This window comes from Passer domesticus, chromosome 5, assembly GCF_036417665.1.
Source record: "Passer domesticus isolate bPasDom1 chromosome 5, bPasDom1.hap1, whole genome shotgun sequence".
In the NCBI taxonomy this organism is placed as follows: Eukaryota; Metazoa; Chordata; class Aves; order Passeriformes; family Passeridae; genus Passer; species Passer domesticus.
In genome coordinates this window covers 38,227,852-38,247,888 of record NC_087478.1, presented here as the reverse complement: position 1 = coordinate 38,247,888, position 20,037 = coordinate 38,227,852, and the positions used below count along the sequence as shown (strand labels likewise).

The following is a 20,037-nucleotide window of genomic DNA, read 5'->3' as shown; positions in this document are numbered from 1 at the left end:
TAATTTTATACCTTTTGTCACTATGTCTTTTGTGGGTATTCCCCACTTTTACGAGGGGAAAGAGGGGGAAAATTGTCGACAAGGTAATTTGAAAAATTATGATAAAGTTACTCAGAGAATATTGCTGTTACCAGTGGTGAACAGCAAGAATAAATTAGTTAATAGAGCTCAGATGCAGCAGTCAAAAGTATACAGTAGATCTACCTTTTTAAACATAAGTGCAAAATTCTCAGAAAAATCATATATCAGACATATGGAAATGAAAATGTGAAAAAACTTGTGACTTATTTACACATTAATCCTGATGAATTTGTTTCAACATTTTTTAGTAGTTCTGTGTGTGTGTGTGTGTATATATATATATACACACACACTGAGATATAATTTATGAACCATTGAACCATGATTAAACTAAGATGCACGAGACTGAATGGGTAAAATTTATAATGTGTGTGTTTACTTGTGCTGAAATATTGTTTATTTAAATCAGTGCCATTCTGATATCATATATATTGTGTTTTCCTTAAAAAATTCTGGAACAGTGGTGGTGTAAATACATCTGAACATGATACATAGATTAACATCAAGTTGGTTTGCATGGAAATTATTGTTTCCAAAGTTGCTGCTCTCTATAAAGTGAAATATCTTTTAAGTGAAGAGAATCGCATTATAAAATTGTTTTCAAATATTTAAGGCTGTATATCTAAAGAAGAGAAATCTGACAGAAACAAGTTTAGAACTTGTCAGCATACAGGGAATTTTTCTTGAAATTCAAGGGTTTGGTTTTTTTTTAATATGACTGCATAATTCTTCTTTAAAAGACTGATAGTTTAAAAGTATTTCCAGTATTTAAAACTGTCATAAATCAAAATGGGAGGATCATTGCAAATTTGTAATTTGAAGATAGATGGATGTAGATACCTGCCAGTGGCTGTTGTTAAATATATTGATAATGTGCACTTTTTGTTTACTGCAAAAGTAAGTTGTAATATACAGTCAGGCTTAACTTCCACAAATTATAATAGTCAATTCACTGTAAAACACATCTTTCAATAAGCTGTGTTTTCCATATTTTTAAGAATACTTGCATCCAAAAATGCTGGAATTTTGCCTGCTTTAAATACCAGGTTTACTCTATTGAGTTAGTAAATAATCGCAGAAATAAAGCTTAGGTCAATATTTACTTTGAGAAATTATTAAGCTCAACTATAATTAGCATGAACATTGTATGTATTGTTACATATGCTCTCAGCAGTGGAAAGAAATTCTTTAAAGGTTTAGTCTAGAAATGCTGGGTTTTTTACATCTGGAATTGTCAAAAATGTCTGCTGTTAATTTCTTCTGAAGTAAATTTTGAAATCTGAAGAAATACCACCTGGTCAGATTGCCTATTTGTCAAGATCTGTCTAAAGAAAATTGTTATTTATTGGGCTCTGCAGAAATAAATTACAAAGTTATAAAAAGGAGGAAAAATAGCATACAATGCTAAAATATGTTCTTGAGAAGCTGAAGGGGCTTCCAGATTTTTAAAATGCAGATAGCTCCTTTCCTACTATTTTTATACTCTTATGATTGTTTGATGCAAGAAGGAAGTCTTAGCATGAAAAAATTATCAATTTAGCAGGTAAATTGTACCCAATAATTTGATAGGTTTATTTATTTTGATTTTTTTTTTCATAAGACATTTAAATATGGGGAAGAAGGTCCTACTTTCTTCAAACCACGCAAAGCAGTAACATTGCTTTATGTAGAGACCTCAGGTAAAATCAGCCATGGAGCTGGGATTATTTCTCCCTGGTTATCAGACTGTTCAGTGCTTCAGAGACCACTTGTGTGAGCACAGTGCAGAACACCAAAGTGATCTACCATTTGGTTGTTCCCAGCATGAGCCAGGAGATGTAACAATACTTTCAATTTCTTTATGTGAATTTCAGTTGAGCCACATCAGTGTTCTCTTGGATAAGCTTGTTCGAATTATCGCGTTCATCTGTTAGTATGGTGTAATTTAAATATACTGTAGTACTGTACAAAATTTTGTTCCATTCAGCAGAATCTCTGTTGCCCCCTTTTGCAGATGACGGTTGCTGCTGGTACGAGCATTGAGAATAACATTCAAAGGACCATATCCTGCCCTAATGTATGTTCAAAATATCTTGGTTTTTTGCGTAATTTAAATGTGAAGCCTCCTTATGTGAATTTGATATTTTGTTGCCCACAGAAACTTGTGCATCCCGAGGTTACTTCACATTGTGTATTTCAGGGTCAATGAATATTGTACTACAAGTGAGGTCTCAGCCTATCAAAATTCCCAAATTGCTGTGATTTCTTTCTATACAGTTCAATGGTGCAGCTAAATAAAGGTGATGATAATATATTCATAGTTCCTTCTGCATTTACCTTGCTTCCCAGCCAGCTCAATGCTCCTGTCAGTTGAAATCAGTGGAACAGCAATAAACAAAATGAGGAAAGCAATGAGAGGCTATATTTATTCTACTTAACCTTGTCCTAAATTGCATTTTGATATGAAGATGTGTAATAATAAATTGTGGAAGGTATGTAATTTCATTTTCATTACTTAGGCAAATGTATACTATGACTTAAAATAGAAGGAGGGACGAGTTATAATTGCTTATCAAAGGTAGAATTAGTGATATATCTGGTTAAGAAAAGAAGCAAATTATTCACTTGTAGTATAATAAGTAATTTGTCTTTTTAGACCAAAACTATTTAGATAATGGAAAGTCATTGGGACAAAATTGAACTCTTATACATTAATGGGGAAACATTAATGAAAATTGGGACGTACACTTGAGAAAAGACTGTGGCTTTGACTTTTATAGAAGCTATTTTTTATCATGTAATGTGTTTACTAATTTATTTTTCAACTAAAGATTATCATATTTATAGGGGAACTGGCAGACGGAGTTCTGAATAAATGCTTCCATCCCCTTAAGTTTTTTGAAGATATAGAAAGTAACCAAAGAACAAGCATAGTCTAGTTAAAGTAACTAATATCTAAAAGAGAAAATCCTGTGATTTAGTATTAGTAAGAAGTTAATTTGTCCTCCCATTGTGGGAAAATAATTTCAAACTATTCTTTCTGGAGAGTGCTTTTAAGGGAACACAGAGAAATTTTTTACACTGCATTTTTAGAAGATACTGCACCTGACCATCTGAATAATTGTGGATTTCTGCATACATTTCTGGAATAGATCAATATTATAAATTCTTGGCTATGTTTTTGTACTGTTTGATTCCATTTTCATTCTTGCTTCTCTGCGAAGGAAAAACCCTTCCTCACTACATAGTGTATGATTAATCTCCAATCTCTTCTGGATTTTTAGCATGACTTCACCTTCTCTAGTGCAACTTTAGTATCCCAGTTTGCAAATTGTACCATTTGTAATGGAAGCTAGTGATGTAGACAGACAATAGCTAGTAATATAGAGAGACAATAATATGGCAGGAATTATGAGCATGGAAAAATGCACTATTTCCAATTTAGTTATAGAAGTCCATGCTATTACTTCAAAATGATTTGTGATCTTTTAATTTTCTTTGAGCAACCTGCTCTAGTGGAAGGTACCCATGCCTGTGGCCAGGGGGTTGGAGCTAGATGTTCTTTAAGGTCCTTTCCAACCCAAAACATTTTATTAATCTGTGATTTTTGAATTTGTAATTAAAAATCACCAAAATTTGTTATTTATAAAAGAATCCTGTTCAGAGATAGAATATAATCCGTATCAATACCTACAAGTGATCCAAATGCACTTGAGCAAGAGCAACAAGTGGAAATCCGCACTCAGCCTTTCACCCAGCACCTTGAAGGGAAGACAGGAAGGCGAGTCAGTTCTATTTTACAAGTACAAAATTAAGTAAATAATTTCTTTTATTCCATTCAATGCCAACCTCTCAGTTACCTGTGTGAACCATAGTTTTAATGGTGGGCACTAAGACTGTCAAATCTGCAACTCAAATTGTTTGAATGCCTGGTAAATTTTCAATTATTGGGCTACGTTATTGTGAAATGTTTCATGTAATTACTGTGAATAGCACAGCTTCTGCTTATTGTAAAAGGGATAACTACTACAGAGGATAGCCTCAAAACCATAACATTTTCAATCAGTATATGTTGCACTGTTTCAGCATTTTAATTACATGGCATTAATAATAAGTTGTAATTAATTACAAACCTCAGTTACTTAGTCAAAAAGGCACAATACATTTGGTTTGGCTTTTCTGGCTCCTAATCTCACACCCAAAATATATTTCTAGAACTACTTATATAGAAGCAATGTTTGAAATTCTAAAACCATAAAGAAAACATAGATGCTTCATGAGACAAATATGCTAAAATATTAAACAAGCTTTCTTAAGCGTGAGTAACATTTCTTAATGTTATTAGTAACAAATGTAAACAGGTTTTTAGATATAAGGGGTTTGTAGTATGTAATTTTGATTAATGGAAACACACTGCAAGTCTTGCAATAAAGCTGAAGCTCAGGAAGAGGCTGCAATGTATTCAAAATTGAGAATTCAGCTATTATGGTGGTTTTCACAGTACAACTTTGTGGACAGGTTCCCACATATTAAGAGTTCTAATCTATGTGCTGTTGCTTTGTGAAGTTTTCACCCTCATAATTATAGACTTTAATTTACATTTATTCCCACATAAACTTTCTGTTTTCTATTGTTCATTATTACCAACTGGTCATGCAGCAGAAGCTGAGGGAAGAAATGGATATTATATACAATAATAAAATTCTTTGCAGATTCCTCTGTATTGTTTAGTAGGATATTAACTGCTAGGTTTTCTGTCTTTCATGCAAGATATCCCAAATCATTATTCTGTCTGTCTGTCTAGCTATCTGTGGTTTTTTATACATTGGCCTTTAAACAACCACTCCAATTGCTGTATACATCATAAACACCATTGCTTAATAAGAATATTAGTAGATACAAGCTTAAAGTACACATACATTATAAAATGGCTGGATAACATTACTGCTGGATGTAGAGTCACTTAGGGCAGCCTATCATACTGAGATAACTCAGTGCCGTCCCATAATGACAGCAAGCAGTGCACAGACAAAGACAAGACACTTTGTATGCAGACACAGTTGCTGTGGCTGCCTGACCCTGAGCTTCTGCAAAATTGCAGCACTAATGCTTCTTTTCTTTACAGCTCTTTAAGGTCCACAGTGAAAATGTAAACAGAAAAATACAAAACAAAATGGTAACAGATACTAACCATGCTGTGTCTCTTTATTCAGAACAGAACTTGAATCTGTGTTTTTGTAAAACAAAATTGAGCTATATAGTAAATGAAGACATGCTTCACTGTACATAATTGGAAAGAAAACTATTTAATTTTAATCAAGTGCAAACACAATGCATCTTGTTCTTGAACCATCAGCTGTAACACTCCTCTTTCATGGAAAAGCCACATTTGTTTTGTCTAAAGAGATGCACACCTTCAGAAATTCTTTGAGCTAGTTGGAAGTTTCAGAGTGTAAGTACTCTGAAATGCTGGGTCTTTTCAATTCCAGCATATGTGATTCAGACTGCTTTTTCTGGGTAGACACTTTTATTCATTACAAAGCTTAATGTGCTTAAATTTTTGACCTCAATTTTTTATTATTATTTTATAGCTTAAGCCAACATGTAGAGAATATCTATAGACATTTTATACAGGAGCTCTGTAGGAAAACAGCAATTTGTTTATATTTTGACAAATTCAGCAGTTATGCAGCATCTTATAAACTTGCTGGTTTTCATCCATCAGCAATCTTAGTTCTTTATATCAGAAGGGTTTTTGAGAGGGTTGCAGTAAGGAGGGGGCAGAGGATGAAAGTGTTGGTAATATACAGATGCCTTAAAATATCAGCATATTTCCTTTCCTCCTATACAAAAATAAAACTGTACTTCCAAGTTTTTTTAATCAAGGATTAAATCCTGCTTTTTTTCATAAGTTTGTTCATTTGATTAAATTGAGCATGTCTTTTCCTTAAATTGTAGCCTTATGCGTTTATTCTGAAGCAGAATTTTTTTTCTATGTTGGGAACATTTCTGAGATCAAGAGGAAAAACTGAACTGCTACAGATAGGAAGAAAAAAGTCAGATGCCAAAATATAATTGCAGGCCTCCAACATTTCTCAGATTGTTATGAAAGCACACTGAACTTTCAGCTCAGCTGCTTCAGCTCATTTTCCACCTTTATAGAAACCAGGGATTTACCAAACAGTGATCTACCACTTGAAGCTAGAAACTCATTTTTGTGTGGTCACCTGACACTTCAAGCTTCAGACCCTCTTGACACATAGGTGTCTTACTTATGTCCATGGAAGGAGAAAAATTGCAGGCAGGTTTCTTTTCTCAAGTTTTTCATAAACTCCATAGTTTAAAGTCTTTGGGAGTTCCTTCATTCACAAATAAATTTGCAAAAGGAAAAGCAATTTTGATTTCTTCTCAGAGACAGTGATTGTACAGCTCTGTATTTCCAGCATGTTTGGCCCTCACCTCTCACTTCCCTGCCACAGGGCCAGCAAATCTCACAGTGCAGCCAAGCATTTCTGCTTCTGATCTCATGACAGGCAACCCACTGGCAGGTCTGCTGCTGGGCCAGCTGTGCCAAGTGTGTTAAATCAGGAGCTAGAAAGAGACAGCAGCAATGCTTTTCAACTGGGGAGATGTATTGCTGGCAAATGAACGCCTTGGCAACAGTGGGGTGTCCTCATCCTCAAGTATGTGGCAGCACCCTCCTGGCAATGCTCTCACATGCACAGCATCGTGTCCTGGCATAGCTTTACAGGCATTCCAACGCTTTCCCACAGCACTCGGCCTGACTCAGGCCCAATGCATTGATTTGAGAGATTGGAAAGTGCAAAATGGAAATCAGGAATTCAGAATTGTAGCAGGATTTGCAAGAAACAATTCTCAGATGATATCTAAGTTATTCCACACCAGAGACTGTAGCTTCCTATAGCCACAGAAGGAAGATCTAGATATGGAAAGAACTATGCTTTGGGGAGAAGAGCATGTTTTCATTGGTTTGGTAACATTTTTCCTTTGGGTTATTAGTGAGAAAAAAATCTTAGCCTTATCACAGAAAGCAGGTGGGACAAAATCTTTTCATAGCAGGGATCTAATGTACAGGAAATAATTCTCTAGATAACAATGATGCTTCTAGATACTTTGCTTTACTCTCTCCTGCAATTTGCATTTGTCTTGCAGAAGAGGGGTACAGAAGAGCTATCATCTGTTAATGGTGAGGAAATAACTCATTTGGCAAAAGGCAGTTGGCAAATTCCTTTGAAAGAATAAAAGAATGCCACCCATGCCAAGATGTGTGAAAAATAAATCACCTCAGATTGAGATTATATCTGTGTTTAGAAATATGCAATGTTTATTGTGTACAGCTTTTGCTTAGCAAAGCTGGGAACTTTTCTTGCTGCTGTGATGCTGTTGTGGAACCAAGGGGAGGCAGAGGAGGAAGCTCTCCCAGGGGAGAAGTTCCTGGACCAGAATAAGCAAATAATTAAATTGAAAAGGGCAGCCATGGACTGGAAGGGGGGAAATAGTTATGACTCATTAAGCATGGAGTGTGGAAGCTGGTGGGGGATCAGAGACATCAGTGAGAACTGGGGCTGGTGTGTATGGGGGAGGAACAGATCTGAGAGGGAGGAGAAGGAAATTTCAATGGCACAGTTGTCCAGAAAACTGAAAAGGCAGATATTTTCATGGAAATGTGAAGTTTTATTGGAAAGATGTCTCAGAGAGGCCTGAAGTGGTGCCCCCTCCTAAGGTATCTTGAGTTCCAGCAGAGGAAACTCTGAATGATGGTATAATAGGTGGCACTTGTCATGTGATCTGGACATTTCTACTTCTAGCTCTCTGTTCAGCCCAGATTTGATGCTGTATATCAGGCATATCTAACATGTTGATGAGAAAATTATTCATTCCACTCTGGAAATTTATAGAGGTTGTATTATTAAATATACTTGTGAACTCCTTAGACTTACGGATTAATTCCAAGTCAGTGAAATAATCAATGTCACAGCAAGCTATATACTGCACTTAATTAAATATTTTAAGGGAAAGGCCCTAACTGCTAGTTCAACCACTCAAATCTCTGGTAAGAGCACGGCTTCTAGACAACAGTAATCCTGGTACTGGCACTTAAATAACACTCTTACACTTTTCTCACCCCTTTTACTGTAATTATATATAGCAATATATTACATTTTGAGTGGTAAGGTGGAAATTTTGTTGTAATTGTTTTCCCAGCCAATAGTTCTTCTTTATTAAGTTGCTAATAGTTGTCCTCTAGAAGGAGAAACAAACATGCCCTGAGAAAAAAAAGGAATTATTTTAAAGGTCAGTATTACTTAAGCATTTATTTCATGCTTACAGCAGACTGCAGTTAGAAGTAATTGGAAAGTGTACTGATATTGCAAGTGACAGACCAGAGGAAAAAGCTTGCACCAAAGATTGTGTCCTGAGTTTCCTTGGTGCCTCAAGGAAGTGCCTGGCTTGATAATGCCCAAATGCTTTGTACAGTAATGATGGAATATAATATTAAGGCAAGGATTAAACTTGATTTCAGTTTCCCAAAGGAAATGCCTGCAGAAAAAAATACTGTGAGAACTCTAGACAGTCTATCTAAAATACAACATAGTTATTTTCTTTGAGCATTAATGACAACCCATTAAAAGAAGTTTAGAGAAACTCTCCTTCCAATGGTGCATTTATATTCTCATACTGCTACAATGTGAAGTAATTTGTTTGCAAAAAAATATCCCAGAAAGAGCAATATGATCCTTCTGTAGATTTTGAGTTTCCCCTGACCTTTGAATTACATCATTTTTATTTCATTCATATGTACTAAGCCTAATAAGTTACCTAGGTAGTGATAAAATGAATTTTGCAACTCTCTTCTGATTAACATATAGATGCCTTTTAATCAAAGCAACTAAAACAAGCCCGAAAAGGAAAAAACACCCCCCAAAAAAAAACTTCTGGAAAGTTTTATCATCCATCAGTTATTTTTGTCTGATCTTTCGTATATCTAATTATTGTATTTATTACATAAAATATTTATTTTTGATCTTGATAGCTCTATTCCCCAGATTACACATTTTAGACACCAAGCAATATCAAATTGCTAGCATCATCTGGCTTCTTGTTTCACTACTCCCTGTCTCATATTTTATGGAGGAAAAGGCATAATTATAGGATAAGAGAGAAATATGAAAAGGCAGGTGATTTGAAATAAGATACATATTTAATAGTGAAACAGGAAAAAAAGAAACACATTTTGGGACAAGTGAGCAGAAAGCAAGCCTAGTGAAGATAGTTCTAGCAGAGCATCCTATGATCTGCCTAACTTTCTCTCTCTTAAATATGTACTTTTATATATGAATAGGTTATTCCTGAGAAAAATAATGCATAAGTTTTACTACCATGACATCTTTTGATTCATATTCAGCTATTCCTCGACTTTATTATTATTGCAATTGAACTTATTGCAGATTTTATTCAAATGGAAAAAATAATCCTTTTCTGATCTTAGTTTAAAAGCTTCTCAGGATTAGTCTGCCTCTAAATTTCTGGTTTCCAAGTAGTATTAATATAATTCTTGAAATTGGATAGTAAGAAATCATAAGAAATTTTACATAAAGTAATTAGTGTCTTCATTTTTAAATACTAATTTTGAAAAATATGTTTGAATGAATAGCCTTATTTCATTTTTTCTGTCCTCTCCATGACCACATTCTCCAGGTGATGATCTAAACCAATTTTTAATTTTTGCTGTGGTTTATGGATTCAGATAATACTGCACTTGAGGAATAGATAGGTCAATTCTGAAGAATTGAATCAGTTAAGGTATTTCAAAGTCTGGATGTCAGCTTGGATTTAGATGCAGAGCATGTGCTGGGAGGCTGGTTTCCTTTCATAAGTCCTTGATATCTTCTTGTCATGAGATCATTCTGTGCCTCCCCTTGAAGGGCATGATCCCTGCTAGGAAGAGGGGGAAGGGAAGCAAAAATGTGACAAGGTTATAAGCATAGAAGCATAACTGTTTCCACTTTGCAAAATTATCAAAGAAATAAAAATAGCTTGTGCGCATTGCCAAAGTCTTACTGGGTTTCGAAAGAGAGAGAAGTAGCTCTAAAATGGTCTAATTTTTCTGGTGAATTATGTAAGTAGTTGAGTATTGATTTCAATATATTTTGCTCATTTTCATCAGATGAAAATTTGGCCCTGGTCTCTTTGACCCACTATTTTGATAGAGAAAAATCATTAAGAAATTAATTAAATGTAATTAGATTAAGCTTAAGGTCTAATTCTTCTTGCAGTCATACAAAAGGAGTTTTGCATTTTTATTTAGTTTCAGAAGAATTTTTTACTATTTCTTGAAAATATCATTAACAATGCTTTATTAGGAACTGTAGTCTTTGAAATAGTTTTCTTCTTAAAAATTTCATCCTCCAATTTCATAATGCATTTTGATTTGTTCCATAAACAATGTCTTTGATATTTCTCTTAGAGCAGATCAAGACAGAGAACTAACCACTTCCACTCAATTGATTTTAAAATATTGGGTAAACATCAATATTTATCTTGGAAATGAATCAATTTTGATTGATAGCTATATTTGAAAAGATGCAGTTTTTCAGTATGTATTTTTTTGCTATCAGATCCAGTTAATCAATATGTGAATTACCTGCCTGGCTGTTTAAAAGAACATGAGTTTGTCATAAATTATATGGACTGTAGATAGAACGTCTGTCTCGGGTCTGGGCAGTCACCTGGTAATTTTTCCTCATTTTTCTTTTCTCACACGTTTAGATCTGTTTTAACTCAGAACCCAAGTCCAAATGAAACTAGTAAAAGCAGATGAAGGGTAAAATTAGGATTAAGAGGTCAGAATCTGTTTAGTATTTCTGAATTGACATTTAAGATGTGATCTCTGTGACGTGGTCTGTCAGTCTAGTCTCATGACCTCCTGCCCAAAAGTAGTGTGGCATTCTTGTTAATTTTCCTGTTCTGAGATCCCTTTGGGGACAAGACCAAGCTGTTATAATGGTAGAGTTTCAAGATCTCATTTAAGTCCAACTCCAGAACCAGCTGTCCAGGTCACATACACCTAGGGATGGTTTCATCATTCAATAGATTTAGTTACTTCTACAAAGAAAATATGCCTTAAGGGGATAGTTCCTTTCAGGAGCTATCTTGTGGCATAATTCCTTTTTAGTAAGCGTGGATGTGTGAACTGTATTTCTATTTTTTACCTAGTCCAAAATACTCCAAAGGTATCCCTGAAGGCACATAATTCTCTCCTTTTCATGGCCTTGCCTTGAAATATTCTGTTCCCACATGACAAAATTATGATATTTTTGTGGTTATTCATTTATTAGTATGTCTGAGGAACAGAAAAGGTTTATACAGAGTTCTGTGGAAAGTTAAATTTTTATGAAGAACTGCCCTCTAGCAAACTGTGATTTCATTCTTTACTCTAGAGAGGAAACGAAGGATGAGGTCTTCTTTGTACTATCCCTGTCACAGCTGGTGTTACCATGCACTCTCCAGCTGTAAACAGAGCAGATGGAGTGTTCTGATTGTAAAAATGAGCTTATTTAACCTGAGCAAAAGCATGTGCCCAAGATCAGGACACGGAAAGCAAGGTAAGGGTCAATGCTGTGGCAAAAAACTTGGAAATTCCTAGCACAGTGAGGGAGACTAGAAGGACCTGCAGGACATCTTGAGTCTTAAATATCAACCAGATGATCCAAGAGCCATCTGCAGAGTAGTTTTTTGATTCTGCCACTCATGTGGACAGCTCCTGCTGCAACTTGCAAATTACAGACTGTTGCTGTTTGCATATTTTCATTTTATTCTCATTGGTTTCAGTTACTGTTCATGTCTCTGCCATTATTTTGTTTGCTTGCTTTCCTGTGTGCAGTTCAATGCACTTTTAAGAGCTGCTTCATTTTGCTGGAAAGAAGACCTTACTATTCCTCAGAAGTAGGAAGAATGCATTTCCTATGGTTTTAATCACAATGTTATTTTGACTTCAAGATTGACATGGTCCATGTCGGTGGTCCAAAACTCTGTAAAGGAAGTGGCAGCAATCAAAGCACTGAAGGAGAGCATACACACCACAGAACACAGACCTAGCAAAGTCTAGATGCTGCTGTATGAAATTGTATAATGCAGCTCTCCAAAGGGGTTGCTATTTGTTTGTCAACCCAGGTGGCTGTGATGTCTGTCTTTTCCCATTCCAGTTGATTTACCAGGAAAATTGATTATGCATTATGTAGCTGAAGCCGATTATCTGTCATTTTGTCTCTGCCTTGTCCCTCTCAATTTCCTGCTTCTTTTTTTATACTTGGTTTCTAACTTCCTTTGGAAAGAAAGCATACCTTTTTGTGCTATCACACAGTAGGATGAAATAGGCCTTGAGGTAGGGTTTCTAGTGCAAATTTATAAAAATTACTTAATACGAAATAATTTTTTTCTTTACCTGAAGCGTTACAGCATAAGAACTGAAGGAAAAGTTTTATTATTTTCACTTGGATCAGCCAAAGACAATGCTCAGTATATTTGGCCTCAATGAGAAAGTGTTTCCAAGTATTATTCCAACTTGCCAAAGCTCTGTAGGCATGGGATTGAAAGAGACATAGAAATCATTACACTGGGCAATTCTGGTTGCTGGAAGGGAATGCATAGGTTGAATTCAGCTTAAACCTGTTGCTCTCTTCAAAGTCACTTTTGCTATTTTCTCAGTATATATAATAATTTATAATTGTTGGGTTGAGCTATATATACAGCTTCCCCATGCTGATCTGACTGGCTCAGGAAAATAAGGTTTTCTGTTATTTTAGGGAAGTCCATGTACACAACGAGGTGACTCTCAACTGACACAGCCTTATCTGCAATAAAGGCCACCCACTGGTCCCCTTGGTGTTGAGGTGAATTCCTATATGATATCTGTGGCTACATCCAGAATTCTTTTTTAAGCTTCATGGGTTTATCATCTTTGTCTTCTCTGAGCTTCATTTCAAGGTAGAGGTTTATTGATTGATCATGCAGAATTAGCAATATTGCAAATTACAACAAATATTCTTGTAAGAACAAAAACAACATTAAGCAATTTGTATATGCATTTCTCCCTTTTTCTTTAACAAGTTCAGTTAACCACATTCAGATAATAAAGATGAAGTTTCTAAAATTTATGGTTTTGAACAAGTATTCTGGAATACAGAAGTCCTAATAAAATTTCATCAACATATAAAACAAAAATTATGATACTGCACAGAGTAAGGGTGAAGAAGGCATCAATCATATGAATGAATCTGTCCATTACCTCATTAGCTCTCTGATAAACAAACCACAGACTTGTTTTTAAATGTTTTATAAAGATATCCATGAAATAATATTCACTTATTACAGAGGAGGTCTTCAGAGAATAATGTAAAGGAAATTTAATTAACTTTTTATTTAAACATTAGGAGACGTGTAAGTTCCTAGGCATAATGTTATCTGAAGATCTAGTGAATGCTGCATGCACATACGTACATACAGTTTTACATAAGCTATGCAATAATAGACAATTTTTTTAAAATCTCCACATGATTTGTAGAAAAAATTAAAATCAATTTGAATAGCACCCCGAGGCAAAAAAGAAAATAAAACTTTATGCAAAGCTCAACATGGGCAAGGATGTTCTCAAGTATTTTATTTCTACAATCATGGGCTCACTTGTCTGTGTATATAAAGTGCAAAGATGGATAGCCTTTTTATGCCCTCTGTTTTTGCAAAATTTCCTCATTCTGTTCTCGTGCCTGAGAAGGTGGGGTTTTTTGAGCTGAGAAAGTATTTTGATATGATTGTAATGCTTTGGTGTTCCCTTAGTTTGGGGAGTGGAGGGGGATTGTGTTTTTTTCCATAAAGATCTGAGGGGGTAATGAACACTGAAATGCTGTCACTGCACTTTAATTATTTTAGTCTGCTTGGGGTTTTTTTGTTTGGTTTTTTTTTTTTTTTTTTTTTTTTTCCCCCACTGAATGCAGCTGAAAAATAACTCCAAAATGTAAAGAATTTAAGTACATAGAATACATTTCTTTCTTAGGGCACAAGACCTGTATATTTCATTTTAAATAAAAATTACTTTCTCATAACAATGCTAATAAAATTTTAGATAATAAAGGCTAGAAATGGAAATTCCAGACAAGACACAGATTTAGAGAATACTGAAAACCAATTGATTAAAAAAAAATGAGAAGAAAAGAGGTGCTGCAAGGTGTTATCTCCAGTTCTGTAATGTGAACTGATTTTCTTGTATGCCAGTAGTGCTAAAATAGATGACTACCTACATAAATATCTTTAGGACTTTTAGTAATGTGATGGTTACATGCTAAATATAGCACAGGCAGCAAGCGTTTTGGCACACCAGTGCAGATTTCCAGTTCATCAAGCAGGTCGAGGCACCACAGAGGGCTCTGCCCAAGTTTACTGAAGCATTCATTACCTTTCCAAACTGGTTTAGCACCCAGAGAGGGACTTTTCGTGCCAGATTACCCAGAGATGGTTTACAGACAAGCTGTGAGGTAGCTGTGGTACATGTGAGAGAGCTGAGGCTGGGCTGAGTTGTGGGTGCATGGCTACAAGTGAGACAGTGCTTTATGGGCAGAGTTTTGTGGGATGTAGACATCAGGTGGAAACAAGAGACTCTGGAGTCTTCTCCAGAGACTACTTTGTTTCTTATTCCTGGGATTCTTTCATTTCTCCTTGTCACAGCCTTTGTCAAACATTATAAATGTACAAGTACTGAGCTAGGTGTCTGCCTGAAACAGAAATATCCCACATAATTTTGCTGTATGCTAAATACTTTCTAGATAATTATCTTTTTGGGATGGCACAGATTTTAGGGCTTCAGACTGAGAGGATTATGGTTCTAAATCAAAGTTTGTGAAATATAACATGATTGATGTAATTAGCTGTTTTCGTTACTACACTTGACTAAGTCCCAGTGGGGTTTTTTTCATTAGTGGGAAAGCACACACATTCCTAGAGAATGGAGAACTGGTGAGGTATGATTTTCTGCAGGATTTGTGTGACTATGGTAGTCTAGGTCTAGCTTTTTTATGAGATTTAAACATATCTGGTGGGAATATTTAATAGTTTGTATGTGTGCATTTGTGATTGTGCATGAATTTCACTAACATACTGCCTTAGAAAGATAATTTTTATTTTCTATCCCCTTCATATGACTCCATCATATTTTGTGCTGGTAGCTGTAATCCTAAACAGAGCTTTCCTGAGCAGACGAGCTCAAAGTTGTCACATACTCTGTCCTGAACATTATCATGTGTGTTTGTTTAGTTATCAGTAGACACAATGTAGTAAAAGGGAATAGATGTAACTTGAATTGGTGATAATGTGGTAGGATATTGAACTTCAAACAGAAACGGGAGCTCTGCAGCACCTCAAAGGCAACTAGAGTTGTTTGAAGTGTAACTTTTGTTTACAGCACAAGACCTGGATCAGCAAATATGATTTCATTTTGAAAGTGATTGTCACACTTCAAACAAGCCCAGCTGTTTCTGAAGTGTGTGTGTGAAGATTAGGTAGCAAACCTTCCTCTGACACAGTCATGTAGTAAATATTTTAAATAGAACTTTTAAAAATTAATAAATCTCTGTAAATTTCTGATTTTTCCTTTTTATGGAGAAATGTGGATAGTGTTAGGTGGAGTCATCTAAATTATATGAAAAATGAACAAAACTTACTTGTAGTTACATATTATGTAGTGTTTATGTGAGATGATCATACATGTACTTGGGTAAGTCTGGCAAATCATGCTACAAAACTCATGGATGTGCATGCATTTATCATCAGAACAGACAACTCACCATTCTTAGATGTTATGGACTACATCCCAGTTTTGGGGTACTGTTCTTCTGGAAGTCATGCTGTTCTCCTGCATTGCACAGGCACTGTCAATGCCTGGACTAAATAACAGGGTGTGGATAATGATACATGGATTGCCTGGGCTCTGAGCAGAATCTGCCTCTGGACCACCTGCCTGCCCAGTGGGCAGTTAAAGAATGTATTGCTGATGAGGGTGTATTTTGATGTAAATGTCTTATGTATTGGACACAATCACTGGAGTCCTACAGAGCTCTTGATTAACAGTATTCTTTCTCATGTGTTGAACTACTGCTCTGTTCTGATCTGGCTATTAAGAGATACCTCTGCTCAAATTAAAGTGCAAACAAGTTCATGTGCCAAAGTCAAAAATGCAGATTTTATTAAACACTAAATGTGAGTGATAGAGATAGAAATAGGAGGAGGAGAAAGGGAGAGCAGAGAGAGAAAGAGAATTTGAAAACATCAGAGTGTTTTATATCAACTACTCTATAATCTTAAAAAAAATAGATGCCAGTGTCTGAATGTTAACATTTTAAGACATTTTATTATTCCTTTATTTCCAACAAAGGCACAGAGGTTAATAATACCTTTGTTGCTTATACAATTTCTAATATAGAATACAGCATTCCTTAATTTGGTTTTCTTGGCATCTGTAACTACATTGTATATTTTTCCTCAGGACAAAGTCTATGTCAGTAATTACCAGTTCATCATATTTCCTGATGAAGAACATCTGTGACTAATTACCTTGTTTTCGTCACTGAAGTTGTTGTATATTATTGCAATAGTATAGACAAAATGAAACATTGCTGTTGAAAATTTCAGTGTATGAAACAAGATTCAGTGTATATCCCAAGCAAAATTGGGATTCCTTCATGAGATGCATATTTGTAATTTGTGATTAGCTAACTCTTAGCTGGGCTGACTGGAAAGAGAGCAAGTCAATATATGAAGAAAAAGTCACATGTTTCCAGTTAACAAACAGAAAGCAGAACAGTGAAATCCATGGCTTAAATTATCTCCAGCACACACATCAAGAAGCTACTATCTGTAAATGCAGTATATGTATGTATACATGGTGAAACCATATATACAGGTTCATTGTCATGGGCTCAAAAAATGGAAATAACTTCCAAATGTCATTTATGCCACTTTTGGCCATTGCCAAGACCCTAAGCCCTCACAGACATTCACCTCAATTGTCAGTGAGAGTGTGTCACCACACTGCTCCTGCATGGCCAGCCTTGTTCTTAATTATTCTTACAGAGGGTTTTCCTAAGCCTGCACTGAACTGCTTTTGCAGCAGTTTAACCTTGTTGTGACTTGGGACAATTGTCTTGTTGTCTTCCCTAAGAACCATAAGGCTCCAGGTGAGCATTAGCACCTAGAGGAATGGGATAATTACTACCAATTTCTATTTTTTATTTTCAACATGGTTTTTTGGAGGGGCAAGAGGGATGGTAAGATTATTGCCCCCAGGGTTATAATTATGAAGTGATCCCTGATCACCAGTTTTATTTGGGAGTTTTATTTACTTCTTACAGTGAAGCTTTAGTTCTGCAGGGACAGGTCAGACCAGAAGCAGCCATCCAGAGTGCAGAAGAGGTATTTTTTCCATTTGTCTTTATAGAAAGCCTACAGAGTGAAAAAAAAAAAAAAAAAAAAAAAAAAAAGGAATTCTAAGGTGCAGTTCCATGCAACCCAAAAGATATAAATGGATATAAAAGATACAAATGACAGATCAATCACATCCCAAAAGTGCATTTATTCACTTTTGCTGCTCTTTGGTGACCAGCTTGGATATAGAACATCTAATATTTGCATCCTTAAGGATATATTAGCAATTATTCTTGCCAGGAAAAGATCAAATATAGTTTATACAAAAAGATCAGTTGGTGGATAAAGTTATTTAGTAAATTCTGTAAAAATCTATTAAAAAAACCCCAACTTTTTACTTTTTTTTTTTTGTTAGAATCTAGTATGATCAACACTCTGAAGTTTGGAAGTTATTAAAAATAATAGGATTAAGCATCTTTGCACTTTTCTCATCCTTTTTTTCTTTGTTTTACACTTATTAAATTCATGAAAAATTGGAAATTGGAAAACAGCAAAATTCTGTAAGAAAAATTAGATACATTTAAAGCATTAAATTATTTAATGTTAATTATTTGATATAAATTCCGAAAGGGCAAAAAGTGTGATTTTACTGTGTAAAAAAGGTTAGGTTCTGAATCAGAACAGGGGACTTACTGACCTATTAATAATAACTGAATGTGTGATCATGGATAAAATTTACCCAGAGACAATGCTGAGAAAGCAGAGAATGAGACAAGTGTCAGGACAGTGACACAAAACGAGAGAGAAGAAAAGGTCATCCTGTATTTTGTCAAGTTTGCCTGGAAGAAAACAATAAGTTGCTCTGGGGTGAAGCAAATTGAAGCTAGGAAAGTTTGGAAAGTGAGTCAGGAATGCTAAAAAACAACTAGACTAGGAGTCTGGAATTGGCACCAAAAAAAAAGTTACACATTCCTTATCCAGCATCATAATAAAAGAAATATTCTATTTACTGGTACGTCTGTGTTACTTCTTATAGTCACCCTTCATATATCCTCTCTGTCAGGATTTATTTTAGGTTATTTCTTAGGGCCATGTACTGACCTCAATCTGCCTTATAATGAGGGTTGTGTGTGTGCATTGATGTGCTGAAGCCATTGTACAGTCTGTGAAGCACTTCAATAATTTGCATATTGTCAAGCCTTGTTCTTTTTATAACTTTGTGTTTATTTTAAATTTGGGGAAAAAGAAAAAAAGTAGAATGGTAAGCATAAAATCAGACTGTGCTGGCAATGGGAGGTTGTAGTCTTGTGTTTCAGTGCAGCAATTTATTGTGTGCTTATCCTACTGCTCTATGACCATCTCACATCTTAAATAATTAAATATCTGGAAAAATAAATAACTGATCAATTGGAATAAAATTAATCCCCTTTTCCACAAAATTAAAAAAAAAAATAAAACTAGTCATAGTCTTTCATTTTAGACCATATTTTGCTATTTTTTTTTCTTGATAGATGAAATATTTTCCAACTGTGGAGCAGTAAATTGTCATCAGTATTTATGCAGTATAATATTTAATCAATAAAGGCATATTGGTATAAATAACTTTTATGCTAAAAGGCATCACTTGAAAATTGATATGCTGTAGTCTGCCATACAGCAATATCTGCAAATTATTTATTTACTTTTAGAAAAAGAGTATGAATATCTGTAAAGCAAAGGCATTAATTATTAAAGGAAAAAAAAATTGATGGTATAATTCCCCTTATTATACAGCTGACTCACTTCCATACCACAGTAGAATGATTTAATCAAAAAATCCCTACAGTCACAACTAACGACACTGTCATCCCACTTCTGGAAAGCGTGCTGCCATAATGTGGCCCATGAGTAATACTTGCACAAAAACCAGTCCAGTGTGTATAGTAAAACTTTCTGAATACACAATGTAAGCGAGTCTGCATTTCATCGTACACTGTATATAAGATTGTTTTAAAAGTCACACACCTGAATTACACATTCAGCTTTATTGTGTTTACAGATGTTTACATGAGTGATGTTTTATCCCATCTCTGCTCAGTGCTAGTCTGACAGATGTTTAACTTGATAATACACCCTCTGTGCCTCAGTGTTCCCAGCAGTCAGGAACAAAGCACTAAAGACACAATTAGTGTTATTTGAAAGTAACAGGGTGTGTTACTGTCATTCACTGTGATATCTGTTCCAAACCAAACCAGTATAGTTTACATGGTCTCAAGACAAGAGACCTTTAAATTTTCAATCTGCCTTTTTTAAGTCGAAAGAAAAAAGACTTTAAGTTCATTGTTGTTCATAAATACAGGAGAATTACTCATTTGGTATAATTGGATTGACTACACTATAATAAAAATATTAACAAGTATTAAAAAGCTACATTTTTATAATTATTAATGTATCTGCTTTTTTTGAGGGGTGGAGGCTGTCAAGTCCTTTGAAGTCTCAAGCTTTTATCAGGCTTTAGCCTGATACTAAGGATTACAAATAAATAACGTGAATTTTTGTCATCTA

General features: G+C 35.0%; 1 protein-coding gene across 4 annotated transcripts in view; it reads left to right on the top strand.

The window, feature by feature from the left end:
• PPFIA2 (PTPRF interacting protein alpha 2) overlaps positions 1-20,037 on the top strand; it is a 284,919-nt gene that overhangs the window by 142,461 nt on the left and 122,421 nt on the right. For 3 of the 4 annotated variants that reach the window (XM_064419615.1, XM_064419614.1, XM_064419617.1), the window contains one exon: positions 2,075-2,137. The exons of the other annotated variant lie outside the window; for it this stretch is intronic. In XM_064419615.1, the coding sequence (XP_064275685.1) occupies positions 2,075-2,137 (63 nt within the window). The remainder of the gene's footprint in view (positions 1-2,074; positions 2,138-20,037) is intronic. 4 annotated transcript variants of the gene reach the window in all.